General features: G+C 40.4%; 1 protein-coding gene across 1 annotated transcript in view; it reads right to left on the bottom strand.

The window, feature by feature from the left end:
* MDN1 (midasin AAA ATPase 1) overlaps positions 1-18,759 on the bottom strand; it is a gene marked incomplete at its 5' end in the record, with an annotated part of 96,647 nt that overhangs the window by 33,974 nt on the left and 43,914 nt on the right. Inside the window, 23 exons of the mRNA XM_084261582.1 lie at positions 459-1,155; positions 2,259-2,368; positions 2,559-2,940; positions 3,039-3,253; positions 3,424-3,594; positions 4,444-4,570; positions 5,497-5,728; positions 5,877-6,087; positions 7,002-7,122; positions 7,487-7,647; positions 8,372-8,505; positions 9,144-9,253; positions 9,860-9,992; positions 10,785-10,898; positions 11,824-12,044; positions 13,075-13,277; positions 14,147-14,292; positions 14,859-15,067; positions 16,065-16,181; positions 16,502-16,661; positions 17,368-17,638; positions 17,778-18,038; positions 18,150-18,239. Of these exons, the coding sequence (XP_084117708.1) occupies positions 459-1,155; positions 2,259-2,368; positions 2,559-2,940; positions 3,039-3,253; positions 3,424-3,594; positions 4,444-4,570; positions 5,497-5,728; positions 5,877-6,087; positions 7,002-7,122; positions 7,487-7,647; positions 8,372-8,505; positions 9,144-9,253; positions 9,860-9,992; positions 10,785-10,898; positions 11,824-12,044; positions 13,075-13,277; positions 14,147-14,292; positions 14,859-15,067; positions 16,065-16,181; positions 16,502-16,661; positions 17,368-17,638; positions 17,778-18,038; positions 18,150-18,239 (4,596 nt within the window). The remainder of the gene's footprint in view (positions 1-458; positions 1,156-2,258; positions 2,369-2,558; positions 2,941-3,038; positions 3,254-3,423; positions 3,595-4,443; positions 4,571-5,496; positions 5,729-5,876; positions 6,088-7,001; positions 7,123-7,486; positions 7,648-8,371; positions 8,506-9,143; positions 9,254-9,859; positions 9,993-10,784; positions 10,899-11,823; positions 12,045-13,074; positions 13,278-14,146; positions 14,293-14,858; positions 15,068-16,064; positions 16,182-16,501; positions 16,662-17,367; positions 17,639-17,777; positions 18,039-18,149; positions 18,240-18,759) is intronic.

Here is an 18,759-nt window from a genome sequence, read left to right as displayed (position 1 = left end):
ATGGGCAGGGATACCCTCCACTAGACCAGGCTGCCGAAAGCCCCAGCCTTGAACACTGCCAGGGAGGGGGCAGCCACAGCTTCTCTGGGCAGCCTGTCCAGGGCCTCACTGCCCTGATTGTAAAAAGCTTGTTTATGCCCAATCTAAATCTACTCTCTTTCATCTTAAAATGACTGAGCCTTGTCCTATCACTACAAGCTTTGGTAAAAAGTTTTTTTCTGTTCTCCTTATAAGCACCCTTTATATACTGAAAAGTCACAATAAGGTCTCTCTGGAGCCTTCTCTTCTCCAGGCTGAAGAAGCTCAACTCTGGTAGCCTTTCTTTGCAGCATGGGGCTTCCAGCCCTCTGATAATTTGTGTGTCCCTCCCCATGAGCTGCTTTAACAGATCCACATCTTTCTTCTACAGTAGACAAAGTTTGGGGCAAGAATACTGGCCACCAGCGTTCAGATGTTACCTGACACAGATGTCTAAAAAGCTGCAGAGATTTCTGGTCCATCTCTCCTCTGGATAGCACGTGGCATCGAAGGTGCAACAAAGCATTCACTAGGAGCTGTTCCAAAGTCGGGCAAGGCTGTTCTCCTCCCTCAGATTCACTGTCACAGTGTTTGAGAGAAAACTTTTTAAGTCCACGAAGGACCTCAACTGAATTCACTGAGCACAGTATTTCTGCATGAGCCAAGTAAGTGGGGAAGGCACAGCCAACAGAAGGAAATGTCAACAAAGCAGCGAGGAGGTTGGTGAGATCAGCTGGACGCACGAAACTTCTGAGGGCTGCATAAACTTCAGAAGCCACTAATCGCATGCCATGTTGCAACTGTAAGATGCCAGCTTGCAGTGGAATGATGGCATCAGGGAACACAGCATACTCCTCTGTCAGGTGTTTTCTAAACTGATGATGTGACTGCTGCCAAGATGCTTCTTCACTTAATAGGTTTTGTATTGCTTGGAGTGATTTAGGTCTTTCCCCACGGAGGAACTGCAGAAGGCGGGCTAAAAGATCTTGGACTGAAGAAACTTGTGCTATGCTGTTGATGTACTGGTGAGCCTCCTGGTATAAGCAATCATAGTGTGGAGCTGGAGGCCTGAAGGCCTTTTTTCTGGAAAGACTGCTTATTTGCTCCTTCAACCTTTGCATTCTTTCATGCAGCAGTCTGTTAAGAAATAACATTGACCAGTTCAGATATATAAACATATTACACACAAACATGCTTATATGAAATATTTCTAAGTTAACAGCTAGATATATAGAGAGAGTCTTCAGAAATATTCTGACAGTTTGTGTGATATAAGCAGCCACACCCTGTATAGAATCAATATGTGCTTCTCTTCCCTTCCCCCTGACACTTCAACAAACTTTAATCACTTTTTTCTTTTGCTTGCCACTTGACCAGTTCTGTAAGCATTAAGGAAAAAGTGGCATTACTGGAAGCAAATGGTAAAACTCAACCATTCAGAACTTGCTTTCAATGACTATTGCTCTCTTTAAGCAATAGTATAGAACTATCAGATCCTCTAATGTACAATAACAAAACCGAAAGTTTCCATTAATAATGGAAAATCATAAACAATAAACAGTTTTTATCTCCACATACAAGGGCGACCTAGAAACCTACACAAAGGAGAAATCTCTTCCTCACTAAAGATTTCCTCAAATTCCTCAGATTAAAAAACAAACCAATCCCAAAGAAATCCAACAACAAAATAATGGCTATATACTCTATATGGCGAGACAGTTAATTCATCCACACCGCCACAGGTAAAGGCTGTTGCTAAGAGACACATCTGGAGATGTGTACATTAATACAATGAATCCAGGAAATCTACAAAATACCATGGGCATCAATCAAGGTCTTGAAGAGTTACAATGACAGATATACATTCCATCTCGTTTCAATTTGTCGATAACATTGCTGCACTTTAATGAAACTACCGTAATTTAGACGTACGACTTTATTTTTACTTCTGGGCATTGCTTAAATTTTATCATGATAGGAAAGGCACTGCTTTAACTGTTGTGCTTCCAGCAGTACAAAGTGTGTACAGACAATTCCTTAGTCACTGCAAATGAAGAGAAGAGCTTCTCTATTTTTCTTTGCCCCCTCAATATGAAAGTTGATAATTTAAAATAACCCTCATTTCTACTGAAAAATCACAAAAACGGTAAAGCTGTGAAGAAAATCTTTGGAGTGCAAGCATACAAAGATGAAATTCCTACACTAAAAAAAAAAAAAAAGTGAAGTGTCTGAGATGTTACCTGAGATGGGGATGAATGTAGTTGCTGAGTGCTTCATCTTCAATACTTTTCCCTGTATGTAGCTGGGATGAGAAATCATTTGTTTTCCATTCACATTCCAGCTGGTGTAACTATAAAGAAAAGAATAAACCATCCTCTGAGGTTTTGGTTTGCATAATCAAGTAGGTACGTTGCTACAAGTAGTCCTAACTGTATAGTTTAAAAGCAATGACTAAAGATGTGCCCAAGAACACTCAAGCCAAATTCCTTTGTATTACTTCTGTACATTAGAGGTAAAAGCCAACTCAGCTCCACACTCACCTCTTCTTTTGCATACTTGAGTTTGTATTCTCTTTTGACAGCAGGGTCAAACCTGGTGTACGGAAGCCACACCTGGATCTGCACCAAACCAATATTCACCCAGAGGCTTCCTCGCCAAGCTGTCTCTGACAACTCCTTAAGCCCTTCCCCAAAGAACTGCTGCAAGCACGTGTGCAGAAGAAACAGGAATTCTTTTGGAAGTAACTCCTGATCAGTGATGATTCCGATTATCTTGAGAAGGTACTCATATGTAACAGAATCCTCTGGGTAGAGCTTCTCACAGCACTCCAAAAATTCCTCTTGAAAATCCACGGGAACTAGATCCACAAGGGCAGAGAGATGTCTGCTTAGCACTACTCGTTGGAGTCTAGCATCTGTGTGTCTGGAGGCAAAGGAATGAGAACAGTTTACACATGGTAAGCAGGCTTCTGTAACATGCCTGGTTTGAATAACACACATGCCGAAGAGATGCCTTAATACCTAAAATCTGCTACGGAAGAGACAGCCAGGTTGGTCCACAGTGCTGTGCTGACTTCATGCAGCTGCTGTGCTCTCTCCACCCATTCTCCCAGTGTCACATGGGATGATGACAGAACAGGAAGCCCACTCACATCCCACTGGCTTGTCTTGCTGCTGCTAGTTAGAATTTCAAAGAAGCACTTTGAGAAAACGGCTCGGGTCAAAATACCAGGGCCCTAAATTAAGAGATTAAGAGTTAGATTGTTCAAATGCAACTGGCACTGACTATGCTAGAACTTACAGTACTGCTTTAGAAAGCTGATGAATTACTTACTAAAGAATATTCAGCCTACTTATTTCATTAGGCTGAATAATGAAACAAACATTGTATTTGAAAGATACAAACCTTCATAGAAGAGTTCATGTGGGATTTAGAAAAATTCTTTTCCTCTGTGTCAGGCAGCGGCCTCCAAGTCAACCAGTAGTCTGGGTCTGTGGAGAAAGTACTGCTCCAAAAGGATGCTAACACAGCACTAACTAGCTGAGATGACAGAATAGATGTTTCTTCAGGAGACAGCTAATGAAAGAGAAAAACCTAGAGTTAAGAATAATTTACAGGAAGCAGAAGAGAATCAAACACACAAAAGTAATAATAAAAAAAAGTATAAAAAGAGAGGTATGCAACTGTTTTTCTGTAGGGATAGTACAGGATTCTTTTCAAATTCACATAGTGTTTGCTTGCACCTCTTCTCAACAGGGAGTACACTGCCTCCCGTCTGAAACGTGCAGTGTTTACAGAGTGAGTTTTCAGCACACAGTCTACAGCTATGCAACCTTTCATTACAACACATGAGGTTGCATATGTATGAAACAGAAAAAGCTATCTAACAGTCTGCTTCAAAGCATTTAGAGTGACCTTGCTTTTTTGCAACACAACCCCCACTTCTAATTATTAACCCATCAGAATTTCTCCGGCATACTAAATACTCTACAGAAAACACATTTAAATGCTGTCTCATTATTTGATTTACAGCACAGAAATGGAGGGGGGGAATGCACAGGAACAGAGCAAGTATTTTGCAGCACAAAATTATTTCACATACATAGATGCAACCAGGCAGGCACCTGACATTCCAACAACTTCTTGTTTTCCAATAGGTCAGGTGGACTAATGAAACAATAGCACCAAATTAGATCTTTATAATATAGAGCTATGTTATTTAACACTGTCTTATCTGTGTTTTAATTGCAATTTTTGCAGGCTCACAGTTACAAACCTGTCTTACTAAAGGAAGGAACAGTTGGTTTCAGGCACAGGTAGAAAAGCTGCAGGTCAAAACTCTTACAGATATACACATACTATACATATTTTGAAGAGTCTGCTCAATACACCTGCAAGACTAATTAAACTTAAGCTTGTTCTTACTTTATTAAGGTGTAACATGTGCCACAGTCCGGACAGCTGGTGAGAGGCAGCTGGTGTCAGCTTCAGAGAAAAAGCTAGAAGCTGAATGAGATCTGAACACACGATTAGCTGTTGACTGCAGTTCTCCCTGTAGCAGGTAAAAGAAACACAACTTATTTCCTGTACCCTGCTCAAGCATTATTTATCTGGATAGGGAAACAAATCAACAATAGCAGGAGAAGTAACAATATCAAAGATTCCCGGAAAGGTTAAAATGACCGCATTTTAAGCACTGGCAAAGAAAGAGCACTCCAATAGTACTCCAAACACTTGCATCCTTCCAAACTGGCAAAATCTAAATACAAAAGGGGGAAGAAGTAGGTATAACCTACGTGTTCAGCAAAACGTACAAAACATTTGGAAACAAACCATCTGCCAGGTTTACCGTTCTTCTGACAAATCAGAACTTTGCTGACCCCAAGAGTTACTCAGTGATGCTAGGCTTGCTGCACAAACAAGTACTTTCACTGAAATCCACTGTTTTGGGTTTGCATGGCAAGGTTTTGGTAGTGGTGGTAGGGCTTCTGGGGTGGCTTCTGCAAGAAGCAGCTAGAAGCTTTCCCTGGGTCTGACAGAGCCAATACGAGCTGGACTCAAGGACGGCCCTGCTGATGACAAGGCCGAGCCCACCAGCCATGGTGGCAGCACCTCTGTGAATGTATTTAAGGAGAGAGAGAAAAAAAGCAAAAAAAAAGAAGCAACCAGCTGCTTTTTGCCACCAGAGAAGGGAGTGAGAAAATGTAAAGAACTCTGCAGACACCAAGGCCAGTGAAGAAGGGAGGAGGAGGCACCCCAGGTGCTGGAGCAGAGATTCCCCTGCAGTCCTTGGAGAAACCCATGGTGAGGCAGGCTGTCGCCTTGCAGCCCGTGCAAGGTGATGGGGAGCAGAGACCCCACCTGCAGCCCCTGAGGGACCCCACACTGGAACAGGTGAAGACACCTGAAGGATACTGTGACCTTGTGGGAAACTCATGAAAGGAACATAGGATTTCTTTTATCCAACCTTCTTCTTACCTTCTTGCACAAGCGTTGGCTACATAATCTGCTGTCACTTTGTACTGCCAGAGCAGACCTATGTATTCCATTGCAGGCCACAGCTGAACTCGACTGCAGAGCTGGTTTAATAAGGAAGGGTCTAACTGTTGGGAGATGGTATCTTCAGTAAACTTTTCTTCTGAGTGACCATATGTAACTCCTTCTGCTCTCAGTTGTGAATGCACAGCTTTCAAAAACACACTCAGTTGACCTGTTTGACAGAGTATGAGAGGCACATAAATGCATGTACTATATCTCCTGCCAATGAGCACTTCATATCCTTTCCATTTATATATATAAAAAAAAAGAATGGAGAGGGTAAAAATCACCCAGTTTGGCTCCTCAAAAGCATTACTTACCCAGATTAACATCTTCTAAATGATTTGCTCTAATTATCAGGCCATCAGCTTGTAGCAATGCTTTCTTCATCTTCCACCCGGTGGCAGCAATTTTCAGACAGCACGTTTTTTCCTGCCATCTACTTTCTCCAAGGACCAATCTTAGTTCCAAGAGGTTAAGTGGCTTGCTGAGAGCTTTTAACTGAGAAAAACATTCCAAGCCCAGTTTATCCTGGAAACAAAAAAGGACATTTGACCAAGTGTCAATGTTTCAGCCATGCTAAAAAAAGCCACAAAACAAGCTCTGTGACTGTAGTCAGAACTCAGATTTCAAATTCACAAGCACAAGACTGAAATACAAGTACATACAAACCAGCCTGCAACAACTTAGTAATTCTTTAGCCAGTTTCTGGCTTTCTGCTGCACTTCCTACTCAGTGCAGCAGGAAGCCAGAAACTGAAAGGGCTGGCCACAATTCCTCCTTGTCAGTTTTTCTCCTTCATGAAGAAACTACACAGATTATGCAAACAATACCTGAATACTGCAACTTACCTAAACTAGGGAGAATAAATACATAAATTAATAAAAACAAAGCCAGAAGCTACTGTCATTTAAAAAATATTGGCATTTTACATCTGTAATTTAAATACATTTGGATCTATAGAAAAACCTCCCAAAATTAAACAACATTTGGCATTTACTGAGAAATTCCCACAGAGTAACTATGGGCATTTTTGAACAGCTAAGTACCTTTGAGAAGTAAGGCCAAAGAAAACCTAGGTCTAATTACAAATACAAGCAACCTACATCTTTACTCATGCATTGCTTTTATAAAGGGACTTATATTCTTTAGAAAGTTTTACTGGTTTGTTTTTTTTATTGAATGACAGCAATTGGTAAAATAACTTAAGAAAAAACACAATTGTCAGAGTTAAGAGGCCTTGAATTGGCAAGTCATAAGACAGCCCCATCTTATGCTGCATAAAAGGAAGCACTAAGCAGTCTATTCTATACACACATATGCTCACTAAAGCATAATTAACAGTAGAAATGCTACCTGGATAACTAATATATTTCACATGATTGTTTTAAAGCATACTTGGACATTGGTGGAAACACAAATCTTTTGCAAAGGGGTATCAATACCTTAAAAGGAAGAGGTCTTCCTAGAGACTTCTGTAGTATCTTCATATTGGCAGAAGTACTGACAGGATTGGCCAAGCAGCTCTGAATTTGCTGTGAAACAGACTGAATTTCCTTGGAAACCCTTGGAGATAGGAAAAAAATTAGAAAAGAAAAAAGACCACAGAGTTAACTCTGATTTTGAGAAAAAAAGCAAAAGGATACATGGGAAAGGAAAGTTCCTTCTCTTAATCTCCCACTAAAGGGATAACCTAACTTTGAAGTACAGAAAATGGGTAAAAGATCTCAATGATTATGTGGGCAAGAAGCAGCCCAATGCTAAGAAACCTGAACATGAAAAAATGAACAGCTACATAATACGTTGCACCTGCATTATTAACTGAAGGTAACTTGGACACTAACAGCAAACAGTGTTAATTAGCTGCAATGTTAACAAAAGGGTAATTAGTATGGCTATTTTAACAGAAACACAAATCAAAGCCACTCACTTGTGCTGGTCTGTTCCAATGAGCATCTGAGGGATTCTGTCAATTAAATGCTTCATAACCCAGTGCCAGTGCAGAGACAGAAGTGACAACCCCCGTGCATCCACCGTCAGAGTGTCAGAGGCTGCCCAGAACCGGTCACGCCACAGCAAGCAGTATAAAATCTAACAACAAGCCAAGAAAGGTTACAGTTTTCCCACTGCTGAGCCCTCAACATTACAGAACACTTTGTACTTCAAGCAAGATTAAACGTGAAAGCCATTGTCACTTCCATTCCTTTCACGATCACCCAAAGCTTTACGCTCAGTGGCACCAACTAGTGCTCAACTGTGTGTTTTCTAAAAATACAGCAGGGCTCTGCTGGCAGGTGGAAATATACAAGTCCAAGACCAAGGAATTCTCACACCAAGACATCAATATCATTGCAAGGTTACAGCAAAATGATCTTTGTGGTCTGAAAAGGAAAAGGCAAAAGTGAACCACCCCTGTGACATGCATGTCAGCCATCCAGGTTCAGGTATCTTCATCTGAAATGGATTTGGATACTCCCGTTATGTGGAGGGGAGAGAAACTGGTACCTCTATGGCACAATGGCTATCTAGGTCCCAGCTGTGTGCATTTGAGGTAATTCCCACCCTGATCCCATCCTGAGCATCTGCTCAGACTGAAAACTACAATGCACACAGAAGAAATGACAAGACAGAACACAAATACAGCCACTGAAGCAAGCATAAAATGCCTGGTGTCAGGCATATTCTGAACCCCAAGCAAAGATCTGCAGTTTACATCATGGTTCCTGAAACTAAAAATTGTGTTCTGTGCACTAACTTCACATAACCTCTTTATAAATGTACCATAATATAAATATAAATATAAATGTCCACTCACATCATGCATGTCATCGTCACTTAAGGCCACCTGGGTAGACTTCACCCAGTGAAATGCAAATCCATCCCAGAGTTCAAAGAAAGCAGCAATGTTGACAACGATTGCATGAGGAAGGCAGTTGTAACTTCCTGGATCTGAGGATTGGGGAAGAAGGAAAAGAGAAGAAGAGACTATTTCAGCCACATAACATAAGTAAGAGCCAATTGCTGACCATTAGAGCCTCTCTGTGGTTGGGGAAAACAAACCCTGAAAACACCTAGGAATAAAAGTAACAAGAAGTATTCCTTCACTACTTGCACAATTCTCTTTCGCATTTACACATTTAATATTAAAAAAAATTAATGAATTGCCTCTATGCAAGATATTAACTCAGCAATAAACTTTCCTCCTTTGTTTTAGGAGCAAACATCCTAACCACATGAAACAGAACGAGAACTAAAGCACAACTGAAGAATTTAACTATTCTTACTAGCTAAAGACAAAACACAACTCCAATTTCTCTCAACCATCTCCCTAAAGTTTAGAATAATAACAGAAAAATAACAGGCACTCACTACCTGGACATAAATGCTGTGGCATACTGTGTATCTGATTTAAGAATAACACATTAGGTATCATATTAGTACTCATCTGACTAGTCTGTACTCACAAATTCTTCTTTTGCACATTCAGGAGACATGATGTTTAAAGTACACATTTCACACTGCAGCGACAGCCATATTTCAAATTGGCCACAGAACTAAAAGAAAGAGTGAAAAAACCCTCAACCCACCTTTGTGGAAATCTAGAGACATTCTTAAGACACTATTTCTGGGTTTCTTGCTGTTGATCAAATTCTTCTCAGTGTAGCTTCTTTTTTCCCGGTCAAGAAATAATATTGCCCTGAATTTAAAACAAATTGGTTAGAAATTCAGTACCAATTTAAAGCCTCTGCCTTGTGAGAGTGATGAACTACAAAACAACATTTTTCATTTCGTGGTATTAGGAAACAAGAATCAAGTGCAGCATAACTCATCACATCTCCACAAGTAAGCTTCACAGAGCAGATTCCTGACTTCAGCAAGCACCAAGGAAAAAGCAACTGCTGGTTTAAACTCTTAACTACAAAAATCAACGACCTTTTTGCTCTTATTAGGGAAAACAGTCCAAATCCAAAAAGGAGGGCAACTATTTAAAGTTTTATGTCAGAGATTTCACGCTGCTGTTTCTGTCTCTTATGTTTTATCCCACAGCTCTGGTTTGTCCGTGAAGTACTCCAGCCTGCGTGGAATGCTGGGAGCCCTGCTCTCTATAACTAAGTGTTCAGTGTCAGTCTGCAGCAACAGAAAACAGCAGTGAAGAATTTAAATACCTCTACAAAACCTCTGCCTAGTATTTTAGATCACATCTATCAAAAATGTAAAAACATACTTGGCAGATACTGGGAATGTTTACGCAGCATTGATTACAATCATCAGACAGCCTTCACAAGGGTGTTTTGTAACGCACCGATTCGCTACAGACTTCAAAAGGATTAGAAGCTGATCCGTGTGCTCCATTTCTGTATCAAAGTTCATTGAATTTCTAATGATATCCAAAAACTGCATGTTCCATCGTGGGTCCAGAGGCATCACGTGTTCATCTAGGAAGGCAGATGCGACAGGACAGCAATGGAAATATTATTCAGCAAAATACTTCCCTTAATCCCCCTGCCTATGCAAGTAAATTAGAGAAAGGAAGAAGGAAGCCTAAGAGGAAGGCAGAGTCTTAAGCTCCCTTGCTCCAAATATCCAAACAGAAAAGCATTGAAGTTCACTGCAGGTTCTGTAAGACAGAATAGTGTAAGTAAATTAACCAGTGGTCAGAGTACCCAAAAAGACAGCTTGGAAACTCAAGTCCAACTCCCTTTTCCTTTACAGTCCGGGCAAGATACCATGAACCCTCTTTAAAAGGTCCAGTGTCACTGCATGTAGCTTTCACACACCTAACAAACTTGGAAAAGAAACCACAGGCCTGAGCCCCCTATAAAACACTGTGGGAAAATGATAGGTTTTAACATTGATTTCAGATGGGCCAACACAACAAATACTGGGAAAACACAGCATGCCCAAAGCAGCCAGTCAGAAAGGCAGTAGGTATATGCATTGCTTTTAAGAACATCACTTAACTCGGAGCTGTAGGAATACAACTGGGTCACAGACACACAGAAGGATTCCTAGTCAGAGTACTCAGGCCTAACCTGCATATGATGAATGCATTTAATTGCTGTATTTGTGGTTCTAAGACAGCAAGAACGGCTTCATTCTTTCCTTCGCAAGAAAAGTAATATGTAGTTAGAACTTAGCCATTGTTACACACATATCCTAAGAAAGGTTGCAGTGTGTTCAGAGAATAAATAAAGCACAATGTCTTGCATCCATTTTTTCAGAAGTACCTGTCATCGTTGGCTGCAGCAACTTGATCATGTTACTGACTCCAGAGGAGAGGGGACTGGCGTAGAAACTACCAAGGGCTACAGCACCTGCTTCCAGCTGAATCCGCACGGCATCTGTAGGTGAAGGGGAAAGAACTTAAGTGTAAGAGACAGAGCGTTTAGTACAAATAAATAAAAGTAACCTGAACTAAGCCAGCACTGTAGCCTGAACCTCATCTGTGCATGGGCTCTGGACATACTGGCCACTGCCCTTTTGTAATAGCTCCAAGTGCTCTTTAAAGCAGAATATCATGGTTAAGGAGATGACTCTAGCAAAGACTTCTAGTTAAACTGGTAAATATGATACTTCGTGCATCCTATTAAAAATATGGTTTGTGAAAATCCACGAATTTGTATTTTTCCTTGGTGCATCTCCTTTTTTTTAAATTGGAAAAAAAATTAAAGACAGCAAGACCAAGGGGGCAGAATCCCATTATGGTGGGACAACAGAGTCTTGAGATTTCACACCACACAAGTTAGTTGTGTCAACTAGTTTGAGCAATGCATGTCTAAATTCTCCACAAGTTTAATGCAATGAATACCATATCTCAGCAGCTCTTCTGAATTTTAATGTTCTGGCAAGACAGTTTCAGGAAATCTCAATTCTGCAGTTTTTTCACTTCCTAACCTTTTGTACTTTAACACCAAATAAACAGAAGGCGGTTTATGGCTTTTACTATCGCTATCAGAAAAAGTGCATTTGCTTACACAGACCAGATTTTTTTTTTGTTATCTAAAAATAACTGTAATTCAGAAGCAGTGCAAGTTACACACGTTTGAATAACAAAAAGCAGTGTTTACCCCAAAATTGCCTGTAGTCTATATTATGCACAATGTCTTTCTGCCTCTCTCTGGGACCTCAATGCCCTCAATTTATTGTGGATAGTTGAGAAATTTCATATCAGACTGTTTCAACAGTCTGAATGTTTTAATAAAAGACATTTGTGAAAATGTAGTAAGTCATCCCTTTGGCAAAGGAGAAGATTAAATAATCACATACCAAGCCCCTGTGGCAGATTTTTGGCTAAGGAGTTAAGCCATTTAACTCTCAGTGTCCAGTCTTGATTGGTTGCCTTTTCTATGAACAATTTCACTGAAGCCTGGAGAACTTCCATGTTATCCATCCAGTTTGCATCTATCTCAACAACACTGAATTTGAGAGTCTCAGGATTAGCAGACTGCATGACTTTTTGAAGATCTTGCAGAGTCAGTGGCAGTGTCCTGAAACAGAGAGAAGTGAAGTCCAGCAATCAAAGGCTCCAACTGCCAGTTCCAGGAAAGAATGTCTTTTGCAAGTTGCGCTACTCAGTGTGCAACCATCTGCAGGCAAACAGGTATCGACACAATAATCTCTCCTGTTTATTTAGCTTTAGAGTCAAGTTTCCAACTTCAAATCAGCTGAGGCTATGTACTATTAGGAACTCACTACTGCCAAAAATTCGTGCACTGCCAGAAGAGCTCTGGAACTGATCTGTGCACCAAAATGATATGGAAAGGTACATTAAAAAAAACAGAGATGTGTCACTGATAACAAAGCAGCATGTTGCTAAGGTTTCACAATTTTAACATGATATCCTCATTCATTTCTACACCTTGTGCTTTCACTGGAAGCAAACCACAGTACCTGTCCACAGTAAGTCCCTAAGCAAAGCAGGAAGGAAAGAAGATTGTACTCAAGTGTTGTGAAAATAGCAGTTATATTGCATAATAAATCATTGAGAGTCCTTGCATATGGCCCCTGCACATAAGACTTCTTTTAGACAACAGTTTGAAGGGAGAAAGTTGGGTTTTTTTCACCAGAAGCTACTGAACCTAAAATAAACAATGAGTAATTGTTTATATGAAAGTGTGAAGTAGAGAGGGTCATTAGTATATTTTAAATTAATTACATTTTTTTTTATAAAGCTTGGAAGGATACTGAAGACAGACATTTCTGGGGCTCATTAGCTTTTAAACCCAATGTCTATATTCACATTTTCTACAGAATGCCCACTCCTAACTCAGCATGGGCCAAATGCACTTACTGAAGACTAAATAGTCAAGTACTATGAACTGAAGCATAAACCAGTAAATAATTAAACTCGTAGTGGTCACATAGAAAGGTAACAAGCCTAAATTACAAAATGTGACAAAATGAGTTTCTACCCACACAACTAGCTCAAAAAAAGTTTTGCAGGCGACAATGGCTCGTCACCAGTAGTTCAGACATCTCTTGTATCTTACTTAGACAAAAAAAGTGTTTCTTGCCTACCTGCAGTTTCTAAGGTTCAGTCTATTCAGACAATATGTTAGGACCTGTGCATCACTCCGGACTGTTGAAAGAAGTGAGTCTTCAGCTGCAAACAGACCTGTAGGTAGGGAGTCTGGCCACAGTCCCATTGCTAGCAAGGAGTCACCCCAAGTTTCATGGGAAGTCAGAGATGAAGCGTGCTTCGTAACCAGTTCTAACACAAGCTACAAGTAACCAAAAACCAGTTTAGAATCAAATATGTAGTCATGTCCAATAAAGAGCTCAGGGAACTCTTTAATAACACATACTTAACATTAAATTACCATACGGTCTACAAACACTAAATAATCTACATGATAGAGACACAAAAATATTCCAACTGTAAGTGGAATAACGTACTGTACGGTTATAACTGGAAGTGAATATTGCTGTCTCTAAAGGACAGTGTGCATAGTGTTTCAGGCTATAGATTAATCAGAATTAATATTCCCAATTCTGAGTTGAAGATGTTAAAAACTAAGTAAGCTTCAAAGTTGAACAGGGATATTCTCTGGCTCCCTTAGGATGCTAAAGAGCGAGCCACAATCTACAAGTTTTCAGCCAGCCATATTTATTCCCTGGGCAAAATCTCAATAAGCACATCACAGATTGACAGACTTTATGCAATTCTCACTCATCTGACCTCTATCTCCAGTAGCAAGACATCAGGCTGAGAAAATACATTATGAAAGGACAGCTGGATTGCACCATACTTCACCATTAATACCAAAAAAACCCAAACAACTTTGGAGCTTCAACTGATCTGTTAAGAATAAGTTACAAGCATAACGGTACTGCTTACACTGGAGCCAAGAAAGTCTCAGAATCTAAAACATCCAGAAAGCATCCCAATGCCATTTAATCCCTCCTCTCTTGATCACTTGACAGATGCCTGTGAGAGCATTTGAAATTTAGTTCATCTTTTTAAGACCACCATCATCTCCAACCTTTTGGCTCAGGCACATAAGAAATACAGGATTCCAAGCAGTTGCTTCATGAAATAATATTTTTCATGTTATCATGTAAGAAAAGCTTTCAAATACAGGATTTATACCTTTTGATTAACCTGCAGTTGCTGTGAGCGGCCATAAACTTCCCAACAGGCTCTGTAAAAAGCATTTGCTAATCCAAGGCCCCTCTGTATCTGCTGCACAATTAACACAGCAGCCTGAAGCAAGGGTGACAAAGATGACGCAGAACCTGAAAGATACACCAGTGATACGAACATTTAGTAACTGTCAGCCCTTTAACACCCTGAGGACAAATACTGCTTTAGTGCCCGAGGAAGATCTAAAACAAATGAATCCTACTGGGTCCTGAAAATCAAGTGCATTCTTCCCAAGGTTAGTTAAATCTGGTAAGACTGTAAATAACACATGACCAACTTAAAGACAGACATAAAGCACCTGAGATGAATGAAATTCAGTATCATCTTGCTCCAAAGAATTAGAATAAGCACTGTGCAATTCCTCTATTTTGCTGATTTTCACTTAGAAGATATTGTCTTCCATAGAGCAGCAGACAACTGACTCTTGCCAGTGTCTGATGTCTCCTTACCAAGTGCTCCAGCTACCATCCTTTCATAATTTGTGCCTTCTTCCTGAGAATGCAAAACCTCCTAACCCAAACCAACCTGACTATACCTTTATACCTTTACCTGTACTGGGACATAACACGCTAAAATAACCAAGTTTAATATCAAGAGTTAATCCAAAGGAATGAGATAAACTGAAGCTGTTAACACGCACTGAACAGACTTTCCTCACCTGGTATTGTCGCCTTGGTTTCTGAATGCACAGCCAGAAGCGCATCACAGATGCTGTCCCCCACTAAACCCAAACCATGCAGGAGTAACTTCAAATCCAGATTGTCCAATACATTTCCATCATTCTCCCCAGGAATGTAAATTTCGATCCCACGATTCCGCATGGCTCTGGATATTTCCCCATGAACAGGATCCATGGAAAGGAAAAGCCTGTTGGATGTTAGAATAGAAGAGTTTGACTGGAAGGGACCTAAGGTGATCACCTCATCCAATTGCCTTGCGTTCTTATGATATAACTTAGGGCTCCTGACCCACCAGATCTGCTCTTCGATAAAATAAATCTACCTTTATAAAAATGGGGACACTGATATCTACAAAGCCAGAGACACCTACTGAATTTCTACTAAAATCTATGTGAATAATTATATTCTGAAATTAGTCATAGGTATATTGCATGATTTTTAACTGAGTTATATTGAAGCAAGCGTTATTTTATCATATGACTACTTAAAAAAAAGTTATTGTTTCCAATTCAGATGGACCAGAGCATATCAGTCTTAATACTTTTAAAATTAATTTTTAAAAAGACAGGTATTATACAAAATACTCCGTATGTTCTCATCCCATCTCCTCCCAAGACTACTTAAGGTCTGAAAGAATACAAAGAATACAGACTGCCTGGTTTGTTTTTGGGGTTATGGTTTGGGGGGGGCAGGGGGGCAGAATAGGGGAGTTGGTGGTATTGGGTATTTTGGTGGGCTTTTTTAGTGCTGTCACTGCAGGAAACTCAAAATTTATGGAAGGGATGGAAAAAGCTGGGAAAAAAATTATTATGTTCCAGCTTTAATTGCCAATATATCTGGATACTTCACTGTCTTCAACACATCAATCCTCAACTCCATTACAGTGAGACAAGGAAATGCTAAATCCTAAATTTTTAAGAGGAGAATCAAGGCAGAGGTATGCTACTGCAAATTTTCCAGTGTATCAGTCTGTGCTGCAACAGGGATTTAAAGCCAAGCTTCTTAAGCTCTCTGTCATATGCTAGCCATAGCATGGTTTTCTTCCTTGCCAGACAGACAGTATCTCTACAGTACATGAAAAACTGAACAGCATTCAAAAGACTAGCTCACTGCTGACTTTTTTCCTAAACCTACTTTTTGGTATGGAGAGAAAAAAAATAAAAAGGAAAAGGAACACAAAGCACCTGAAATTTGGATGAGGAGCTATTGTAGGAATTGTGCCGTCTATCACACCCCTCTCACTCATGGTAAGAACACCTCCTGGTTCAAGCAAAGCATTCAGGCGGTCCAGCACAGAAGGGCTAGGTTCAAAAGAAATTTATATGGTTATAAGAGGTAACAATTTGATCCCTTCCTGATCTGAAATCAAAGTGGTACCAGTCTTGGAAGGAAAAGTTAAATGGCTAAGTTACAAGGCTAATTACATTATAAGGTAACATGAAAGCTACCAACAGCTAGGCTGCCTAAGGAGGAAGATGCTCTTCCAGAAAGCACAAGCTACTATTCTCACATATTGTTTTCAAAGGCAAATTGTCAGTTGTGAATCATACAGTAAGAGGTACAAGTCATCTAGAGGCCAAGGGTATTTGCTTAGCGAAAAAAGAACACTAAAATCTCTTACTTGCAGAAGTTCACATTGTCCATCAACAGCCAGTCTCCAGACTGCAGGGCCTGAACCAACATCCCATCCACCCACTCGAAAGTGCCATGGCTGTTACGGTCAGCAGCCTGGGCCTGCTGCAGCTTGAAACGCCGGAACTCTTCTACCAGGTGAGCAAACTCTGAAAGAAAGCAAATCTTGCATCAAGGCTTGTATCACTGAGGTAGCTTCCTGTTCCATTCAAGAAAAGTAATAGTTATTTTATGAATAAATATACATGGTTCCTACTTTAGGGGAACACAACAGCAGAGGCTCCAACTCTAAGTGGCCTCCGAGGGGTGAAGTCCATAAGGACAGATGGTGTTTGCAAGCACAGAGAAATATAAAATTGGACTGGCAATTTTTCCTAAGTCTGTTCTCCCCCATTACATGAAGTTTGATGGATTAATTTAATTAAAATATTAACTCCATGTTTTAGTAAACTACTTTATAAAGGAAAAACAACACATACTTTATTCTGCTGCCATCTGCAAAGCTCAGGTGACCAATGCTTCAAAGAAAAAATGCAAAAAATAGAATACTGAAGTTCCCTTTCTTAGGAATACAAGGTAAGAGCTGTATTGTATCATATGTTGAGTAGTTCAGTACGAGAGAATTTCAGCGTGGACTACTGATTGCTACCAGGTGTAAATACACAAAAAATAAACCCAAAACCATCACACCAGTGCAACTGTTTCAGAAGACAGGCTGCAGGCTGAGTGAAATAACATGAAGCAACATACAAAAACGCAGAAACCTCCTCAATTTTTTTCAAGCTTTGACTGCAGATTTATATACGTCTTTCAGAGGAACAGATTCTTACACTTCAAATCACCCAACATACATACCTGCCTTTGAATAAGAATTTATTTTGTTGTTTAGCCGCTGGATAAGTACAAGTATTCCCTCCAGTTTGCTCACTAATTCAGCTGTAACACTTCTACCTCCTTCGCCCAGAGATTTGGGTTTGTAATGCAGGATGAAGTTGCTCCAAGCGCGCAGCACAAGTTCGGCGTCATCTGCGCAGATTTCCGTCAGGAGGAGGCTGTCCCTCACCAGGGTGCTCACAGCACTCTCCACCTTCTCTAACAGGCGCTGCCATGGCCTATTGATATCAACCTGCAAACATGCCATTAGGGAGTCAGTTCACCCAGAACGTGGCACCTAATGTTTAGCACTTGAATGCTACTGTCACAGTAGCCTGGCCACTGTTAGGCAGGAAGGAGAAATGCTGCCTTATTACCAAAACAGCATTTACCTGTTCAAATCCACCCAGGAGTTCAGTTGTATCCATTGCACTGTTCATGGCCATGATTTTTAGTTGATGGCCAGTCAGGTGGGCCAGCAGCTCGACAAGACTGGTTTTGCCAACAGCTGCCGGACCCACAAGGATCACCATCCAGCTCATGTGCACACATTTCATGATGGACTCAAGGGACTGCAGTGAATGATGCAGAAGTGAGAGGTTTCTGCCAGGATAAGGAATGTAGTTGCCACGAGAAAGAACTGAATAACCAACCTGGAAGGGATGAGACACACATAGGTGAATACTCAAGAGGCAAACAGGAGCTCAGCTGTGAAAGTCACTTTCTTCTCTCTCCACTCACAAAACCTCTTGTCAACAGCTTACCTGAACATTATATGGAGTGATGTGAAACTCTCTGGTTCCCATATACAGGGCAGCCTCCTGACCAAAAACATCTCTAAATACAGATATAACCTAGAGCAGTTGAAAGAAAGAGACTAATCAGTCTTGTTGTCCATTGATCCAAAGACTTTCTTCAAAGGCAGCCTTCTCTCTCAGCTCCACAGCCATGTGAAAGTAACTAACACAGCTTAGTCACAAGTGTTCTTTCATTCAAAGTGCAATGAGTAATTAAAGTGTGTGATCTGCCCACAGCAAGCTCTTCATTAACCTGGCTTGCTCATGAACAAAAATACTTCAAAGAAATGTTTCTCTTCAACAAAATACTAGGAAAGAAGTCACTCCATAAATAAGCTCTTGGTAACACACAAAAATATAATACTATGAGAAGGGGAAAGTAAACCATGAGAAAAATATCTGGTCACCTACAGTTAGGAATTTACAGCCTTACAATCTGACTGACTTTTAGTTTAATACCAGTTAAATGTGAAATTAAACACAAGGAAAGCATTTCTAGGCAAAAGTGATAAGTAGGTGGCAAAGGTTGAATAATGAACTGCAGTGAGTGGGTTTTATTAGACAGAAACCTTAAGCA

This window comes from Gallinula chloropus (genome assembly GCF_964237585.1).
Source record: "Gallinula chloropus genome assembly, chromosome: 3".
Taxonomy (NCBI): domain Eukaryota; kingdom Metazoa; phylum Chordata; class Aves; order Gruiformes; family Rallidae; genus Gallinula; species Gallinula chloropus.
This window is presented reverse-complemented; position numbering and strand designations above follow the sequence as displayed.